Genomic DNA, 19,229 nt, shown 5'->3' on the forward strand with positions numbered 1-19,229 from the left:
CAAAACAACAACTAATTCTTCTTAGTTGCATTCTGTGTATTATGTTGACACGGTAACAATGAGAGGGCGGAAAAATATGTGTTTTTTATTTCGCTTTTATTGAAAAAAGAAAATCAATGTAAACAAAAAAGTCAAACAATGTCAAGGCTCACATTACTAACTTATTGCTTTACTCATACATTCACAACCTGAATTCAATGTCATGGAACAACACAGAATAAAAGAGGTTTTACCTAGGCTTAGAGTAGTCTTCAGTAACTTGACCAAGGCACGAACCTGCGCACCGTCATTCAAGTATGTATTAGAACCCCACATGACATTAATAATGATGAGATGTTTGTTGCATTCAGCACTATGCCTACTTATGGTATATACATCAATCCCCTTCAACAGAGGAGCACAACAACCCAACAGCAAGACAATCTTTGCACCTGATTAGAAATAAGGTATCAAATCTTTTAAACAAAAGAATCCTTATATGATGGCAAAATGTTTAAGGCAGACTGTAAAGTAAAATGTTTGCAAAGCTTTAGAAGATGTGACCGTCATTGTGGTATCATTTTACAATACCAGTTTTTTCTTTATTTTTTTTTTCTTTTTCAAATCACATCCTGTCTTAGCTTTTGGTTTGTGGATTAAAAAACAAAAATATATTCTGTACAGCTCTATTAGTCCTTTAGCATTAGTGTTAAAACACACACAGGATCAGGTCTTCAGAGGCCAAAGGAAAAAGGAAAATAAAAAAAAGAACATAAATTAGTCTCTCTGTCCTTTTTGTTACTCAGAGAACAGTAAGGTCATGGCATGACTTGGACTTCTGCCTGAAGGCCATCTTTTTGTTTTTGCGTGCGACCATGCGACCCAGAAAGCGTTTGGCCTTCTTGCTGATGCTCTCTCTGCGCCTGCAGTTGGCCATGCGCCTTGCGTTTTCCTCTTTGCTGTCTTTCCTCAGACGGATCTGTCTGACGATGCCCTCGAACAAGGCGTGCACGTTGTGGTGAAGCGATGCAGACGTCTCAATGAACTTGCAGTCAAACACCACGGCACAGGCGCTTCCCTCTGTAACCCGACAAAGGTGAGGAAAAAATACAAAAATAAAGATTTAGAGGGGCACTATTCAAGACCAGAAATAATTTTCTTGTCTCTCATGTTTGTTTTCTATTTCTTATGTTGATCTCACTGATTAAACTCACCATCAACTGACACCTCTCTGGACCGCACCAAATCACTTTTGTTGCCAACAAGGATTATGGGAATGTTCTCCGACTGCCGGGCTCGACGCAGCTGGATGCGGAGCTCTGATGCCTTCTCAAAGCTCGACTTGTCCGTCACTGAGTACACGATGATGTATGCATCTCCCATCCTCATGCACTGCTCTTTTAGCCACTGGCTATTATCCTTCAGAAGAGAAACCAGAAACCAATGTTAGACTTGGCCAGTTCACAAATAAGATATCCATCAATGGGGGGAAACACTGGATTAGTAATATATAATGCTCACCTGCTCCCAGATGTCATAGAGCAAAATGGAAGCCTCCTCTTCATCCACAAAAATAGATCTGTCATAAGTATTTCCTGAGGGGAGAAGGGATAAATATCGTATTACATTCTGGCATGTACTAGTTCTGGCATTACTTATTTTTCTTCAGATATTGTTTTAGTTCTCTCAATATTGAAGGTAAATGTTGGTCATGCCTGCATGCAAATATTGTCTCCAATATTTTCCCCATAAATTATAATGTTAGTTGTGTCATTCTACTCAAGATGGAAATATATAGGCTACTTCATGTCTATGTTTTTAGTGAAATTCAATGGCAGCACAAAACACATAATTAGGTTAGACCTTAGAGACGTCTGAAATAAAGACTGCATTGTGAAATGTATTGTGCGTTATGGTTATTTAGTTATTTTATACAACTATTTTCCCATTCTCACACATTTAAATGCATTGAAAGAATCACACAATTGTCACTCTAATGTGTCAATGAAAGTCTTCAGTGAGAGTGTGTATATAAATGTTAGTTGATGACTCATTCTTGGTATCACCATTTACCTGCTTCATCGCAATCGTGACCGGCGTCCTCAAGTCCTCCAAAGACGCGCGCCAGGCTGGTCTTGCCGACCCCGTGCTCCCCGAGCAGGACCACCTTGTAGACCTGGGAGTCTGTCTCGCTCCCGGTGGAGATCACCGAGTCAGAAGAGTCCGAGGCGCAGCTGCCTCGGTGCTCATCGCTCGGGGAGTAGGACGTGCAGCGCAGTAGGTTGGAAAGCTCGTCGGTTTGCCCCGTCTGCGGCGTCGTGGCGCGCAGATCCCGGTCGTCCACGGGCATGCTTCTCCTGTGCAGGTTGGGGAGGTTCATTGGGAACGGAACGCTTCCTCTCCTCTTATCCATGTTACGGAATTTGTCACCCTTGTTCAAAGTCATTGTGTGGGCACCGAGGGTCTGTGGGCAGAAGCGCCGTGCGTAAATATGCGAATTATGAATCACATTTCCACATTTACAGTAACAAAGTGTGACTTATTTTATTGCCTGAGGCAATAAAATAAGTCATGCAATGAGATAAAAAGGCTGATTTGTACACGCCAATTAATTAAAGTTTCACGTTTCCTTTAGCTTTAGCTTTAAAAACACACTTACCCTTGGCTGATAAATAAATCCAACAATAGCAATCCTGTAATCCTCGCTTTAGAAATTCGCTGCAATCAAAAAGGCGCTTTTGCTTTAGCCTGATCAGAGGTGCTGCTCGGGCTTCTTATATCAAGCGGGAGTGACGTCGGCAAGGATTCGCCCAGAAGAGTCACGTCTCCATTTATTATGGTGGTGCGTAACGGTAACATCACGCGGAGGAGGGGGCGTATGACTGGAAAGGCTGAGGAATCTCCCTTCCGCAGCACCAAATGGAGCTCGGAGCTCACAGATGAGGGGGCGGCCACAGATGCATTTTTAAGAGGGGATGCCCACTTAAAGCGGGAGACATGCACGTTTTGTGTAAAAGCTGGAAGAAGATGTGGAATTTGTTGAATCTTGTTTAGTTTTCTGCGACGTGCAAGCTGAACACCACATCTAAAAGCAAAATGTGGGCGAATTTAATGGTGTTGTTTTTTAAATAAAAGTGATAAAATGAAATTTCAATCTTCATAGTGAAATCAAGATGGAGATTACTCCATCTTGATTTCACTATATGGTACTATTTAAGATAGTATCATATTAGTGTTTTGTTTCTCTAATAGTTTTGCAGTCCAAATGGCCAAATAAACCTGCGCACTGGGGGAGAATAAAATCTAATTCTTATGAGTTAGCTACATAATATAAACATGCCACAGATTTTAACCACATAAAAATTCTCCACACGGAGCAGCTGATTCCCATTCATCCCCAGGCACCGCCTGTTTCAAAAATGACAGAAACGCTGCAGTAGTATAACCTGCAGCTGCAGTCTCTGTTACTTGTCTAGCTTGACCTTGCAAGAGCAAAACTGATCCATGCCAGGAATCAAAGTATGTCAATTTAGGCTGCGTATTCTAATGAACAAAAAGGGATCTGATACATTTCTCTCTGGTGATCTTTTAACATCGCGCCAGTTTGGAAAATTAATCTATATTGTGTTGCTGCCATCTTGTGGCAGACTTTGTTGAAACTCACGTTGGTATTTTATGCAGAGGTAGAAAGAAAAAGAAATGTCACCTGAAGGCCACATTTGGCTGTCAGGCGACATATGTGTTCTAGCTGTTCAGTGCAACAATGTCTTTATTGGGTATGTTTAGTGTTCAGAGTTCGCAGTGGTGATTTTTAATGTTAAACAGTTGGTTAAACAGTTTGAGCATCCGCCCAAATGCTTTCTTGATGTTATGACATTTTCTCTACCCCCCTTTTTTATTGAAAGACACAATAACTGGATGGAAAATGACAGAGATACTAAACTCACAAGCAGTTGCTCTATTTCCTCAAAGCTTGTGTGCCAAGTTATGTACGACTGAAATAACAAAATGAGAAATTATCAAGAGAAAACGCCCTTGTGTAATTCGATACATCATTAATTTATATTCTGTGCTTTATTTATTAGACACATGTTATGTTATGTTATGTTATTTTTTCTCTACAAAGTGCCTCTTGACATCTCGGAGGACAGAAATAAGTCATGTAATTTAGTAGCCTACCTGTTGGCGGCAGAAGTGAACTCTTTATGCCATTTGTCTACCGAAAACCCATAAGACAAGTCGAAACTTGCGCATGCGCCTACCTCTGGTTTGTTCGACCTCTACAACAGACCGGTGAGTGCTAAGCCTCTTCCTGAGAAATTGAGATTCAATGACTTTTGTAAGCTTTTTGTTCGACATTGTCCAGCTGTATTATCCGCTGCAGTGCTTCTTCTTGTGGATGACTAACCATCTTCTTCCTGTAGCACTGTACGGTCTTTGCGTCCGAGCTTGACCTTTTTGCGCGTCGGCTCAAGCCGGATGATGAGTCTGATCATTCACCAAACGAAGCCGACTCACTAAAATAGGATTTGAAATGGTTCCATTTGTTTTATTTGCAGACATCAAATAACCACTGGCTGTCCTGCCTCATCTGAACCAAACGGTACATCGTGATGTATGCCTGTGCTAAGTTCGTCTCCACGCCCTCTCTGGTGAGTCCGCTTGAATGAATGGCGTCTAATCAACGTTGCAAGCGCTAAACAGCGCCTTTTCAGAGCGGGTCAGAAAGCAGGTGTGTTGTTTGCTGCCTGTAAGGACAGAACGGTCACCCGCTACTCTGCAGCTAACGCTGCTAACACCCTGCCACCGAGCTGGCTTTGACCCTCTGCTAAAGTCAGCTGAGCTCATATCTGCAAGGACGAAGCAGTTTCAGCCAGGCCAAATCACCACCTGTCTATTGTAGCCACACGAGGAACCGTGGTTTATGATTTCAGACGACGTAAAACATAATGTACACGCAACCAAAGCAAATGGTTGACGTATAGTTGAGGCCCAATTCGAGGTGCAAGTTTTGTTGTTGGAACATTTGGTCCAAAGTAACTTTTGGTCGATGTTGCTATTGTTCCTGGGATCAATTAAATCACCAATTATTTATTTGGACATGTATTTAAATTGGACGATTGAACAAACGTGTTTCTGCCAATTTAATGAGTTAAGGCCAGGTGAAAATGGAAAACTCAAGACAAAGCTGCATTTTTCTTTTTTTTTTTTTTTTTTTTAAGTTTTAATCATTTTACACATGTCCTCCAGCAACCAAGCAGTTAATTTGTGGACCCAGTCCATTGTTGGGATTTTCATTTGAAATGAGATAAACAAAAATTGGGGAAAATAAAACCGAGCTAAGAAATAAAACTCAACATCTGACAAAGCTTTTCAGTGGAACAAAGGGGATTGTGGAGTGTCATTTAATTTTTTTCTCATTCTTAGCATTCATAGATTTCACTTTTTGGTTAAAATCATGCATTAAGACACATGGGAAAATAATAATAAAAAATAAACCGATCATCTTAAATTGTTTTTATTTTTTTTACTTTAAAAAGCAATAATTTAACAGAATTCTATTTTTTTCTCTATTGGACACCGTAGAGATTATTTAAATACAAGTTACGTCAGGCAAATAATTAAACAGGAAATAAAAATATTAACCTGGTTATTGATGTCTTTTTTCGTTAATATTTATTGATGATCTGTCTTGAAATAAAGATGCCATTCCATTCATCTATTCTTGGATATTGCTATTCTATTAGTTGTGGAAAGTCAACAGCCTTGATCATTTACCACTAGGAACTCACACTTTAATTTAAATTTCAATTCAATGTGCTTGCTTTTTTTTTTTTTAACTCTTTATCAACCTTCACAGGTCCGTGCTGGATCCCGGGCACTTTACAGACCCCTCTCAGCGGCAGTAGTTTCTGACAGCAGGAAAGCAGAGGTGAGGATGGTCTTGAGGCGATTGATTTTGTTTGGGGAGTGAGAATGCATCATAGAAAATTTACTGTTTTCATGTGCAAGAAGAGTAAATCAAATACTGAATAAGATTTGGTGACAAATGATTCATTACAGTCAATGATTTGAATGCAATAACTAGTCATTTAAGATTTAAATATGAGGGAATGGATACATGTTTCCTTTGGGAATTATGTAAAACATATTAAGTTTGCTCTTAGCTTTCTACAAGTTATGTAATATAAATACTTAAGCTGAAACAAATGCCACCTCTGCATTAGCATATAAAGTTACCTGAGCCTTGCTAAAGTTCAGAAATTATTTGCGTGTCTCTGGTTTGAGTTTTACAGCAGAGGCAGACAAAATGCCTGTATTCCACTTTGCTAAGGCTCATGCAACCCGAAGAATAAATTCTGTTATGTGTGACTTATTTTTAGCCTGCTTAATTTTATGTTAGTCTTGAGTTATTTAAATAAGACAAATTATTTAAATGTCAAAATAAAATGCTAGTTTTTATTTTAATACATTCAGGATCGTCGGGAGTTTGCTTTAATTCTCATCCACATCAAAACCTTAAACGAGATGCTAAACAGGATTTTCCAATCTCTACACTTGAGTTTTTAATTTCAATTTTTAGTATATTTAGAACTACAAAAACAAAATGGGCACATTGAAATTACATTTTACCATTTCTAAAGTGTATAAAAAGACTAGATGGAATTTTGTGTAAATATAACCTTTTGTTTTATAAAACCCTGGCAGACTGCCTCACTCCTGGCACCACCAAGTCCTGCAGCCTCCCAGCAGCAGGTGGCAGTGCGGGGATTCCAGACCAGTGCTGTGAGTCGTGATATTGACACAGCTGCAAAGTTCATCGGAGCAGGAGCTGCCACTGTTGGTGTGGCTGGATCTGGAGCTGGTATTGGAACGGTGTTCGGCAGTCTTATTATTGGATATGCTAGGTATGACTTAAGGATGTTTTTGATGCTTCATAAAACCCTATCTGGGGCTGTTTTTAACCTCCTTAGCAAATACTTTCCTGGCCAAGGGTCGATCGATATTGATTTATTGTGGTTCAAATTTTGTCAGCTTTCCTGTGTTGTGAGTTTAGAATTGTACATTTTCTATAAAAGCTAAATAAATGTTCATATGTTCTGGATAGAAGCTTCTGTACTTGGTATCCACCTTTGATCACAAATCCTTGTGACGACATCTGTCGTACAGTCTTACAAATTAGGAATTGCAAAAATATTTCTTCCTCGTTTAATAGCTCTTTTTTGGTCAAGAAAAACGGACATAAGAAATATTCTATTTCCTGAGTTGTTAACGTGTAGTTTCATTACATTTAACTTCTGCTTTTTGTTCATTTTCTCAACAGGAACCCGTCTCTGAAGCAGCAGCTCTTCTCTTATGCCATCTTGGGCTTTGCTCTGTCTGAAGCTATGGGTCTCTTCTGCCTGATGGTTGCATTCCTGATCCTTTTCGCCATGTAAACACCTTGGCCCTTACTGTACAAGGACACATCATAATGTTAACAAGAGTCAGCAGTTGGAATAGAAGGATGATTTCAGCTCATTTTGTCTAAATCTTATCAGTGTTTATTGGAAGATTGCTAATCTGATGTTGAGGTTCTCTGCTAAACTCAAATCATTGTCATGATGGGTCTAAACTACTGTGTATTTAATGGAAAGGTTTGGTAACAAACATGCAGCCTGTAATGGAAGTAAAACACTTAATTCTTCATTTGTTTCTTGTGTTTTTCTTAAACCTGATTAAGAATACCAAAGATACTCCTCCTTACTGGTTTTCATGTGACTGAATCGGTCAGCATTATTGGCTAAGATTATGTGCACAAACAAACATCAGATTCGAAGTGTTCACAGCACACATACAGATGATGCAAAAGGATTAGAGCAATGTCCACAGGTTTTTCCAGCCATTTGGTATAGAAAATAAATAACATGTCTTAAATCAATCAAGTTTATTTGTATAGCACGTTTTAGCAACAAGGCAGTTCAAGGTGCCTTCTTTACATCATAAAAATACAAAGTTTAAGGCAGGAAATTATGCTAATGTTCTCTTCATAGTGGTCACTAGTGACGAGGCTTCAGCACGAAAATGTCAGCGAGAGGAAAAACAAAAACATTTATTTGCCTTTGTTTTAAAAATCTTAAAGAAAACTGCCTTTTCGTCTTGTGCTGAAAGCAAACTACTTAATAGTATTTAGACACAGGACGACAGAATACTGCGCGTAGATTTTCAGCGCCATGTCGGTTCATGCAGATGCAGTTCTCAGATCCGCTCCACTTTCATTTAGCAACAATTTCACAAAAAGCACAATACGAACATCCATGATAACACTGAATTAATTCAAGAAATTATTGTACTATGAAAAGTACGTAAATGAGAGCTAATATAAAATACTGGATGACTTATGTCCGATTATTTTTGTAATTCCAAACGGAACTGTCTTTTGTAAAAACTGTGGGGACGAATTTAATGTACGTACCCATCAGGGGTCACCATTTTTTTCCCCTCAAATAAATTTAAATGAAAGCGATCATTTCGTAATTTCATGGCATTTCGAGAATTCAACAGTGCTTCCTGGTTGGCTAGTTTACATCATGAGGAGGAAGATTTACGTGGAACCCAGAACAGTCCGGACAGTTCTGCGGTGGCTCTCTTCCTCTCCCTGTCGGCCTGGTCCGGATGGTTCTTTATGGCAAAACAAACAGCAACGACCTCTGAAAAACAAGGTAATCTGCATGCATGGCTTTGACCAATTGTGTTCATTTTAATAGTTTTAAAAGTAAAAGCTTAAGGAGATAGACAGCACATGTAACACAACTCAGTTTGCTAAATCATCAAGTCTTTCTGAGGGATATATTTGATCTGAAGTTTTAAAATTTAAGTTAAAACTCGTACATTTAGATGTATTAGCTTCTCTTTTTAGAGCATTTCTGTACCTGTGTCGATCCCCTCTGTTTCCACCAGGAGGCGCTGGTGTATTACGAGTTTTAAGCCTGGAAAAAAAGAAAACATTTAAGCAGTATAATATCAACTTCAAACCTGACGTATGTGTGTTTTCATCGTAAACTATTTCTAAAATTACATCATCAAGGCTAGATTGATTTGCACTGGTTCCGAAATGCAAAACAGTAACCGTCTGTGTTCTGGTTTAGTCTTTATAAAATGCATCTTTTAAAAGGGCATAGTGCCAACAGAAAAGGCAAGGACAAGAAAGATAGATACATTGCCTGAGAAGAACACAGATTAATACAAAAATTATAAAAACATGTCACTCTAACCTCAAAAGAATAAATGTATAATTTACAAAATGAGTTTAAGAACATAGCTCACAGCCTGTTAAAAACAAATTATCTGCAACCAGAGCAAAAATGAAACAAATCCCATGTTTATTTTGCTATCACACACAGGAGGACAGTTTGTGAAAAAAATTATCTCCATCTCTTAGTGCGAAGAGAATTGTAGCAAGGAGACGTATTTCGGTGCCACCATTTTTCCAGGCCACCTTGTGTGAACACCTTTTTCTAGAGTGTCAACATTATAGTGGATGTTCTCTCTTATTGTTTGTTTGTCTTTTGTTGGTGTTTTTTTTTAGATAAGAAACACAGGTAAAAGGAGACAGCCCTGTCCAGCAGTCCTCGATCATTTTGACCAGCAGTACAGTGAAGAACTGGGAGACTTGTGGGCCTCTGCAAGGTGAATTTTATGTTGAATGATTTACCAGTGTTCTCCCGTTCACTAGATAAAACCGTCATTCTCGTCTTCCCCTCTGTCTTTCAGAGCAGTACTGCTGGACCCTCTGTCCTGGCAGTATGGGGTCATGCTAAACCGCTTCAGCTCTGTGACAGATATCACACAGATTCTTCTGTCTCAGGGCTTTTCATCGCTGCTGCCACAAACAAACGTCTCAGACGTGCTTCATAACAGTGACTCCACTCTGTCTAATTCTCCACGTCTGGAAGGAAAAGACGCTCTCTCACCACATTTCTCAAAACACCCTCCTGGTGATGTTGGTCTCCTGCCCTACAGTGCCTCTCATGCATTCAGTCAGGCCCATCAGTCTCAGCGTCCACCCATATTTCCTTCTTCCTCATTACAATGTTACATCCACCCACACCCCCTGCGATTTCCCTCACAGGCCCACCGGCCGGGCCAGCTGAAGCAGTACTACCTCCTGAATGCTGCCTCGCTTCTTCCAGTGCTGGCTTTGCAAGTGAGAGATGGTGATAAGGTTTTGGATTTGTGCTCTGCCCCCGGAGGCAAAGCTGTCGCCATAATGCAAAGTGCAACTCCAGGTAAACAAGAAGCCATGACACGAGTTTCATTATATCATGGACCAGAGTTGGCAGGACTGCAATCAAAAGAGATTAATATGTAGAAGTAAAAAAGGTTTGTGCATTATTATCTGCACTGATTAATTCTTAAAATAAAAATGGATTGTTGCTGAAAAATGATCATGTTTAGAGCTTATTTATTACCAATTAAATGCAAGAAAATCCTGATTCCTGTGTTTTATTTGAAGTGTTTACAACAAGAGCCTTTCACAAAACCCCTAATGCTTCTGTAATGATCTACTTGTTTCCTATCCTATTAACTACCGGTAATCACTAATTCTTCCTGTTTTATGTTGCAGCTCTTCTCTGCTGTAATGAGCCAGATTCTCACAGACGGGACTGGCTGGCCAAAACCCTGGAGTCCTTTCTGCCTCCCTCCCTGAGCAGCAGAGTGATGGTGTCTGCACAGGACGGCCGCTTCGTTGGGCAAAGCGAAGCCGGTTTTTATGACAAGGTGAGCAAAGTACACCTGACGTGTTCATAGCCACTGGTAATTGCATTTTCTTTCCGCATCCAACAAATTAGGGTGATACACTTTTTGTTTTCCAATTCCATTGTAACGAATCAATGAAAGCAGCGAGCCTTTGAACAGCAGCTAATAAACCCCCCAGAAAAAGAAGAAAAGCATTTATTCAAAACAGAAATTGAGACGAGGTAGACAATGGTTGCAAGGAAGTGGCAGAGAATGGAGCAGCATCATAAAAAAAGGGAGAGCAGAGAATGAAAAGGCCTACTTTTACCCATCTGAAAGGTAAAAGTGACAGATTGTGCTGCTGTGTTTTAATGCAGATACAGGATTCTTGGTACAATTTGTGGAATGATTCTAAAGTCACGTTTGGAGGTTAAGTTATTGTAAGTTAACGTGTGTAAATCATATAAGAAAAGTATATATATATATATATATATATATATATATATATATATATATATATATATATATATATATATATATATATATATATATATATGTATATATACATATATATATATATATAAAAAAAGGAATATATATATATATATATATATATATATATATATATATATTATATATATATATATATATATATATATATATATATGTGAAAAATATAGAGAGTGATATCAAACTAAATTTGGTTTAATCATGTGAGGATACATGCTTTGTAAAAAATGCCTCATACGTAGCCAATAAAATAAATTATTGAGTTAATTTTCTGTCATTTAGAGAAAACTCATATTTACACCCTCAACCATAAATTCATAAATTCTGCAAAAAGACTTTTAAGAGCTGCTGCAGATAGTTGATCCACAGAAAGCATGGGTTGAATCAATAAGCATAGCAAAGGGAACCCTGCAGCTAAACAGAAGGAAGATATTAAAATGCAAGAGTTGGAAAACTGAAAGCTGAAACAGGGCTAAAACACACCGGATCCGGATCTATTTTGGTGTCAGATCCAAGGGGAAATCAGGCCAGATAATATGCACAGTAATGTCAACACTCTTTATTACGTTTAGGTTTACACTGGTGAACTTTCTGGTATAAACTTACTTGCTCTTACGAGTCTGTTGGTGCGTTGATGGAGAGTGGCATCAGAATGCAAAAGGTGGATGCAAGTGGTGTTTGGACCTTAATGTGCTTGTATAGAAAATGCAGACAAATACACTATTAACACCAAAACAGAAAAACAAGCCTATATCACAAATATGGATAAGTTAATATTATCCATATTTGCATTAAATATCTAGATTAAGAAAAGAGGCAGTTTGTTTCAGATTGAATGAAATATATAATGACAAGCTGAGTAATACTACCAGAAAAAAAAAAAGGAATACATATCCGGCAAAGGATCTGAAGATATATAAAAATCCATGGGAACATTATTGTATTTTAAGCTATTTTTACTTATTTTATCAATTCAAATCAGGCTTATAAAATTCAGGGATTGCCCTGGATTATACTGAAAGAAATCAATATTGCTACTGAGCAATGCATCAGTTAACAGACTTTTCTCAAGAGAGGAAAAAAAAATAAAGGTAAAACTACAAGAAAGTCTCAAATGTTCTCAAGCTTATTGAATCTTTTTTCAATCATTGTCTATTTCTATATTTAGAGAGCTATTTTTTTCATATGTATACTTCTGTATTCTTTTTTGTATAATTGATTCTTTGAAATGTAATTGTTTTTAAGTATGTTTCACTGAGAACAATTGTTTTGAAGAGTTTTGTGTCTTCTGAGTGTTTTCATTTTTTTGTTTTTGTTACTGAACTAAAACAGAAAAATGATTACCTTTAAAGAGTGGCTGCCTTCACAGTTTTTAGCCAACAGTGCTGTCATTTTCTCCCTGGCTGCTTCCTTTAGAGGTCTCCCCAGCAGATTATTCACCCTGTCCTTAACATTCTCCTCTGTCACAGCTACCTTTCTTCTTTTTTTTTTTCCTCTTCCAAGCCAGCTCCATTTCCAATGTCCTTTGTCCACCAGATCTACCTTTCTTCTGCACATGTCCAAACTATTTCAGCCTTTCCTCTCTAATTTTGTCCTTTGTGATCTATAAGTTTCTTTTCTGATGTAACCTTCCAGACTTTTCCAAGCTAGGACTCGGAGTCCACTGACTTTCCTCCTCCCTTTTGGCCAACACTAAGTTCTACTTTATTAACAATATGAAATAATTGGGAAAAAAATAACCTGTTTTATCACATCTAATGATAAATTTGTGTTTTCAAACATTACTTGATACTTTGTTCTTGTTGTTATTTGTCTAAAGTATGACTGTGACTCTGAACTGTCCATATTTCATGTTGTCCCAGGTTTTAGTTGATGCTCCTTGTTCTAATGACAGGAGCTGGTTGCATTCTAGCGACAAACTCCAGGGGCAACAGAGACTAGAAGACAGAGCCAGGCTGCCGGAGCTACAGACTCAGCTTCTAAGGTGAACCCAATAACATCAGACATAGAAAAACACCTGCGAGGTGTACTGCTCCTTCAAAGCAGCTGAAACATAACAGTTTTGTACTGTGTACAATCGATACAGTGTGATAAAAAAAGAAATGAAACGCTGTTTGTCTGCCTCCTATAGGTCCGCTATATCTGCAGTGCGTCCGGGGGGTGTTGTCGTCTACTCAACCTGCACACTGTCAAGCTTGGAGAACTGCGCTGTAGTTGAGGTGGTGCTGAAAGACTTCCCTAATGCTGAAGTTGAAAATCTGTGGGAAGAAATCGCTTTGCCTCTGTCAAAATACTTTGCCGTTATTCCTCTCCCTGGTCAGAAACAGACAGAGTCCAAGTCGCTCCTGCATCCACTGATTGGCTCTGCAGCCACTTCTCATCATAAGCTCGGCATTCTGGTGGTTCCCCAGCCTGGCAAGACCTGGGGGCCAATGTTTTTGTCTCGAATTAGAAAACAGAGATAGAGTCTGACCTCCAGAACAAAGCAGATAGGTGAAATGCTACTTCTCCAAGTCCTGCATCAATTCCAGAACGTCTTTTAGCACAAAACTATGCAAAGAGTTTAGATATTCAGATGTAAACACATCAGAGCATAAAGGTTTTATAAAGTTTCTAAGGTAAGGAACACTGTGTAATCAAAGTTCATCTGTCTCAGAGTGCTGTGTGAGATTTTACATTTAAGCAGCAAATGAAAAGCAAACATGGCTCTCATCTCACATTCATACCTCCCGCAATCTTCATCAGACAGATTTGTGTTTGCTGAATGCTAATAATTGGTGTTTAAAATCAAGATGTAGCAAATGATCGTGTGACGGCAACAGAGCTGATTTTACCCATAATGCAGCAGAAAATTCTAATTAAGGTTATTAGGATTGTTTTAGTTGTGGAACATTAAAGCTCAATTGTTTGTCATCCAGTCTGATCCACAGAAGAGTAGATATCTACATGTTGAAAAGTCATGGATAGTTAGAAGAAAGCCTTTTTCATATATATTTATAGAAAACTTTTTCTTTAATAACAATTGAGATATGAGTTTTCCAGGAAGGACTCTTGCTGTGCACCATTTCTTTTTCCGTTTCTGCCTTAAAAAAGGCTCTTTTCATGGATTGTAAGATGTGATGAACATTTTTGCTTGAACCTTCTCCAAATTTCAGACACAGCTGAATGTGAAGGAAGAAGACATACTAGCCCCATTCTGTGATGATTTATCTTCATGAAGGCGCTTTATACTCATTTCCTTTATTTTCTGGCCTTCAGGCTCTCCCTTGTACCTGGAATATAAATCTTCTATGTGAAAAAAGTTCTGTTAGTTACAACAATGTAATGTTAATGTTTATTCATAGAGTGGCTGCAAAACTCACCGACTGGCATCCTCCCTCAGGAGTCATTCCACATAGGGGAAACCTAAATATCATCTCAGCATTTCTATATATTGTGACCTACGGAACATCTTTAAGAAACAACAAGCTATTTTTATTGCAAAAACTGAAAAGTGGCATAAAGAATGTCTCGCGAAGGTGTATGTTTAAAATAAATCAGTATAAATAGAAATGTCACAAAGATTATCTGTTTCTTTTCCCTGCTCTTGTCTGAATGAACACAGGTTTTAATTTTCCCTGTCGGTAATCTTACATCTGTCAGGTTTGTTATTACACTGTACCTCCTCTCAGTGCAGCGGAGAGACGATCGTATCATCTCTTGTGGGTTATTAAGTTGAAGGACTGCACTTGAGTCATGCTTGAGCAAAAAGTAGACACAGTTTCATCGCAGCGTTGCAGCTTTTCATTAGACTGTAATTGCTCAGGTCTGAGGCAAAGGTGCATTTAAGGTAAATGCATGTAGTTCACATCCTGAGCGTCTCAGGACGAGAAAGTGTGCTGTTGCGTAGGTAGAGTTGTGTGGAAACTCTGCACTCAAATATACAGGGCTGGTGTTTGAGAGCAAATCCCCGTGAGACACAGTCGTAGAGATGATTGCTGAAATAAGAAAGCTGCAAGAGCTTCATAACAGCCTCATCCACTGCTTCCTTTTGGTCATATAGATACAAGCAATATTTGCTGCACTTATATGGCTATTTTTGTGGACTGCCCCAGTTTTTCTTTACTTTTCCAGTTTTTTTTTTTTTTCATTGAAAAGGGACTCTTGTCTGAAACAGCAGCACCATTACACCACGAAAACGGCAACACCAATTCAAATCGCCAACCTTCATTGGGGTTAACTATTTTGCTGACCTTTGAGTGAACCCTGGTTTGTTGATGGTGCCCATATTGCTGCGTTTCCTCAAGGGGAGAATCTCTAAGCAGCTTTTCCTCCACTTCAAAGGCAGCGAATGTAGGCCTGCTTTGCATAATCAGGTGGAGAGCTGCTTTTTGCCAGAGAGGCAGGAATTAATTTGTGGCACCACCAGATGTAATCATTAAAACCTTAGTCATTGACAATAAAGGGAGAAGAAGAGGGAAAATTAGAAAAGGAATTGTAGAACAGTAAATGGAGTTAGGAAGCAATATGGAGTGCAGGATGGAGCCGAATGCCACAGGAAAGCATAGCAAAGCGGAATAATCTGAGCTCAGCTAGGAGTTTTTTTTTTATCCATTCTGGCAACATTCTCTGTTTGGACATGCTGGCATGAAGTTAATCCTTACTTTCCTCCTAGCCATTCACTATGTGTATTTCATCATATTGGTTGTGTACAAAAAGTTGAAGTAACATTCAGAAATGGATCCAAATTTTAAGGTACGACATGCCAACAAAACTGAAAGCCACTAAGTTATCTGTTTATAGGTTTCAACATGACTCTCACAACCTCGCCCGGTTTCACTGCGGTCATTAACGTTTTTTAACAGCAGGGAGCTGTTTTCCAAAAAGAGAGAGAAAAGAAATAACACCTGTAGGGCAGTTTTGTTGGATGTTTAAGAACAGCCTTATTTCTCCACGGGATAGATTCAGCAATGTGTCTGAAACATTTCTCTGAGATTTGAGTCCATATCGACAGGGTTAGCAGTTGTTGCAGATCTGTCAGCTCTGCATGATGCATACTTCCCATTTCACCTCATCCCAAAGATGCTCTATTGGATCGAGATCTAGTGACAGTGGGCTTGAACTTTAAAAAGGCAGTAGCTCATAAAGTGGCCACTTGGTGCACACTCGTTAATAATGTCTGCGGAGCTGCTATACAATGCGATGGACGTGCTGTTTGTAGGAATTTTTTTCTACAGTGAAGCGTTTGACATTGAATGACATGGACAGCTAACAAGTGTGTTCATAGATTTAGTGCCTTTCGGGTTATCCATCGCTCATTTCAAAAGCCATCATTTGTCAATATTCCATCAGTGAAAAGGAGAGCACGACTGCTGCTGTTGATTGATTGCCACGCCACTTGCCTTGAAGGAAAAGATTAGAAGGAACCCATGCTGAGGCTAGTCAGACTGTATTTGCTTTTCAATCTGCAAGGAAAAACACACAAATAAAAAAATGTCATCAATGATCAGCCCTCAGTTCTTGAAATTGAAGACACGCCCCAAAAAATTACAAATCCAACAAAGGAAAAGGGTTTAAAAATTTAAAGGTTCTGCACACCAGAACATATCAAGTCATCCTTACATGACCCACTGCTTATATGTAATGCAGATAATACACAGATCATAATCAGTGTCAGGATTTATTGTCAAAGACTTGGTGGATGAGAAGAAAACTGTTTCCTCTTGTGTCTTTTGGCCAGGAATTGAAGCACATCAGATCCCATCAACGTTAGCTCTGACAGACAACAGCAGAGGAAAGTTAATGGGACAAACTAGAAAGAATATCTGAACCACCTTCAAGATAAAAGAAAAGAACAGAAATGCCTGCTTCTTTTATCTCCTGTTTGTCATGTACGGGAGGGGGGAAAAAGTGTTTAAGTAGAAAGAGTGGTGATCTAGCTTGAGCTTATTCATCCACAGGAAAACACTGGGAGCTAAACTCATAAGAAACGCAAAACCAGTAGGACCCAAATACGATCTATTTTTGACTATGTCATTTATAAAAAGGAAAAAAGAACTTTGTTTTGTCATTTAATGTATCGCTGCTTGTCAAAATCATTTAAAAAAATGTCTTGTCTGCCAGTCATGTCTGATGAGCCAACGTTCAGATCAATTAAGGCACAGAAAGATGTTCACAAGGGTTTGTAAACTTTGTTTGTTACTTAGCTTTCTGAGCATTCTGACACATTATGCTTTTTGAGCTTTGAACGGGATTGTTGTGACTTGTGGGTGTGGGAATGATTCTTATATATACACTAAGAAAATGTATGTAAACTTCTCAAAATGTAAAAAAAATGTACTTTTCTAAAAGTAGCTTAAGAGATTGAATCATAGATTTTTAACTAATGATTCTTGAGGTGCCCTTTGATATGTGCTGTCAGGTCCTTGTATGACCGGTGTCAGAGTCTAATCCGCATGGCCGGCAATAAGTTGGGCTCGTTTCCGGTCGGAGTTTCCGGTTGGACTCCGCCAGGGCTGCCTTTTGTCACCGATTCTGTTCATAACATTCATGTACAGAATTTCTAGGGGATCCGTTTTGGTGGTCTTAGGATCGCATCTCTGATTTTTGCGGATGACGTGGACCCATTGGCTTTGTCAGGACGTGATCTGGAGCTCTCGCTAAAGCGTCCAGGATAAGGATCAGTGCCTCCAAATCCGAGGCCAAGGATAGCGTACATTCTCCGGGTCAAGGGGGGAGTCCTGCCCCAAGTGGAGGAGTTCAAGTATCTTGGGATCTTGTTCATGAATGAAGGAAGAAGGGAGCGGGAGGTCGACAGGCGGATTGGCGCAGCGTCTGCTGTGAAGTGGACCCGGTACCAGTCCATTGTGGTGAAGAGAGAGCTGAGCCAAAAACCGAAGCTCTGGATTTACCGGTCGATCTGTATTCCTACCCTCATCTATGGTCATGAGCTTTGGGTCATGACCGAAAGCTGGGAGATCTCGAAAGAACGAGATCTCCCAGCTGGCCAGCTCCTCTGGGATTCCCCCAGAGGAGCAGGAAGAAGTGGCTGGGGAGAGGGAAGTCTGGGCCTCCCCCCCGCGACCCGACCCCGGATAAAGCGGCAGACGATGGATGGATGAATTCTTGAGATTTGGGTATTTGTTTTTTTACACGCTTGAAGGTGATTTTCTTTTGGGGGTTTTGTGCATGGTTTTAATTAATAATTATTTTTCAAACATGTTATTTTTAACAGTTTTTAAAAAGCGTTTTTTTATTTAATTTCTGCAAATCTTCCTAAGCCATACCCTGACTATAGAAGACATGTAGGTACTAGAATTTGTAATCCAACTTTTGTTTGTATTTTTGGTATTTCATAAAACTTCGCTCACAATTTCAATTCCAGGAGGTAAAAGAGAGAAAAAAAATAGGCAATAAATGACACAGCAGGTCTGACTGCAGCAACAGAGATGTTTTCTGACAGTTTCTCTTTTCCAAAGATTTCTGCGAGCCTCAACAGCAGCCAGGAAGGAGACATCTATAACAGTGGCACCACAAGACAAAGAGCGGGCTTAACAGAGTGAAGACAGGACAGATTACCTTGGCTAGACATTCATTCATGCTTTGAAGAAAAGGCAGAATTGATCTGGAGACATAAAACTAAAGCCCTGGACAGAACTGTAGCAAAAATTTGATTTAGGGGAAAATGATCAGGGCTTCTTAGCCTTAAGTATTGATGTGTCTCTTCCCAAGTTAAACACAAAAAGGAAAGGGCCAACCGTCTAACGTGATCCGAATGCAAGACATTTAGATATGAGAGTTTATACTGCTGACTGCTTAATCCTTAAACACATCTACAGTGGAAATAGATAAACTTATCAAGAAAAGGAAAGCATTTTATACTAAAACACTTGATGATGTAGCTTTATAAAATATCAAAAACAGTCCCAACTTATCCTATCAAGCACTGTTTTCACATTTGTAATTGATAAATTCATAATTTTATTCTTTATTATTATTATTATTATTATTATTATTATTTTGGAACAGCTTGCTTAATCCAA

General features: G+C 39.0%; 3 protein-coding genes across 3 annotated transcripts; 2 read left to right on the forward strand and 1 right to left on the reverse strand.

The window, feature by feature from the left end:
- Positions 1 to 79: 79 nt before the first annotated feature.
- rrad (Ras-related associated with diabetes) lies at positions 80 to 2,749 on the reverse strand. Its single transcript, XM_055045226.1, has 5 exons — positions 2,639 to 2,749; positions 2,053 to 2,443; positions 1,501 to 1,574; positions 1,194 to 1,398; positions 80 to 1,059 (listed from the first exon to the last, which is right to left on the reverse strand). The coding sequence occupies exons 2-5, from the start codon at positions 2,423 to 2,425 to the stop codon at positions 782 to 784; spliced, it is 930 nt and encodes a 309-aa protein (XP_054901201.1). The 5' UTR covers positions 2,426 to 2,443; positions 2,639 to 2,749; the 3' UTR covers positions 80 to 781.
- A 1,443-nt stretch (positions 2,750 to 4,192) lies between these two features.
- Positions 4,193 to 7,666, forward strand: LOC129369378 (ATP synthase F(0) complex subunit C3, mitochondrial-like). The gene is made up of 5 exons (XM_055044715.1): positions 4,193 to 4,272; positions 4,539 to 4,631; positions 5,840 to 5,911; positions 6,688 to 6,887; positions 7,304 to 7,666. The coding sequence occupies exons 2-5, from the start codon at positions 4,593 to 4,595 to the stop codon at positions 7,416 to 7,418; spliced, it is 426 nt and encodes a 141-aa protein (XP_054900690.1). The 5' UTR covers positions 4,193 to 4,272; positions 4,539 to 4,592; the 3' UTR covers positions 7,419 to 7,666.
- A 716-nt stretch (positions 7,667 to 8,382) lies between these two features.
- nsun3 (NOP2/Sun RNA methyltransferase 3) lies at positions 8,383 to 14,760 on the forward strand (the record flags this gene model as incomplete). The annotated part of the gene is given in 8 exon segments (XM_055044743.1): positions 8,383 to 8,454; positions 8,457 to 8,681; positions 9,548 to 9,648; positions 9,733 to 10,247; positions 10,586 to 10,740; positions 13,071 to 13,192; positions 13,340 to 13,668; positions 13,671 to 14,760. Coding segments are annotated over 8 exon segments (1,554 nt in total), but the record flags the coding sequence as incomplete, so codon positions are not given.
- Between the last annotated feature and the right edge of the window lie 4,469 nt (positions 14,761 to 19,229).

The sequence above is a fragment of the Poeciliopsis prolifica genome, unplaced genomic scaffold (genome assembly GCF_027474105.1).
Source record: "Poeciliopsis prolifica strain line A6 unplaced genomic scaffold, Auburn_PproV2 SCAFFOLD021, whole genome shotgun sequence".
Lineage (NCBI taxonomy): Eukaryota > Metazoa > Chordata > Actinopteri > Cyprinodontiformes > Poeciliidae > Poeciliopsis > Poeciliopsis prolifica.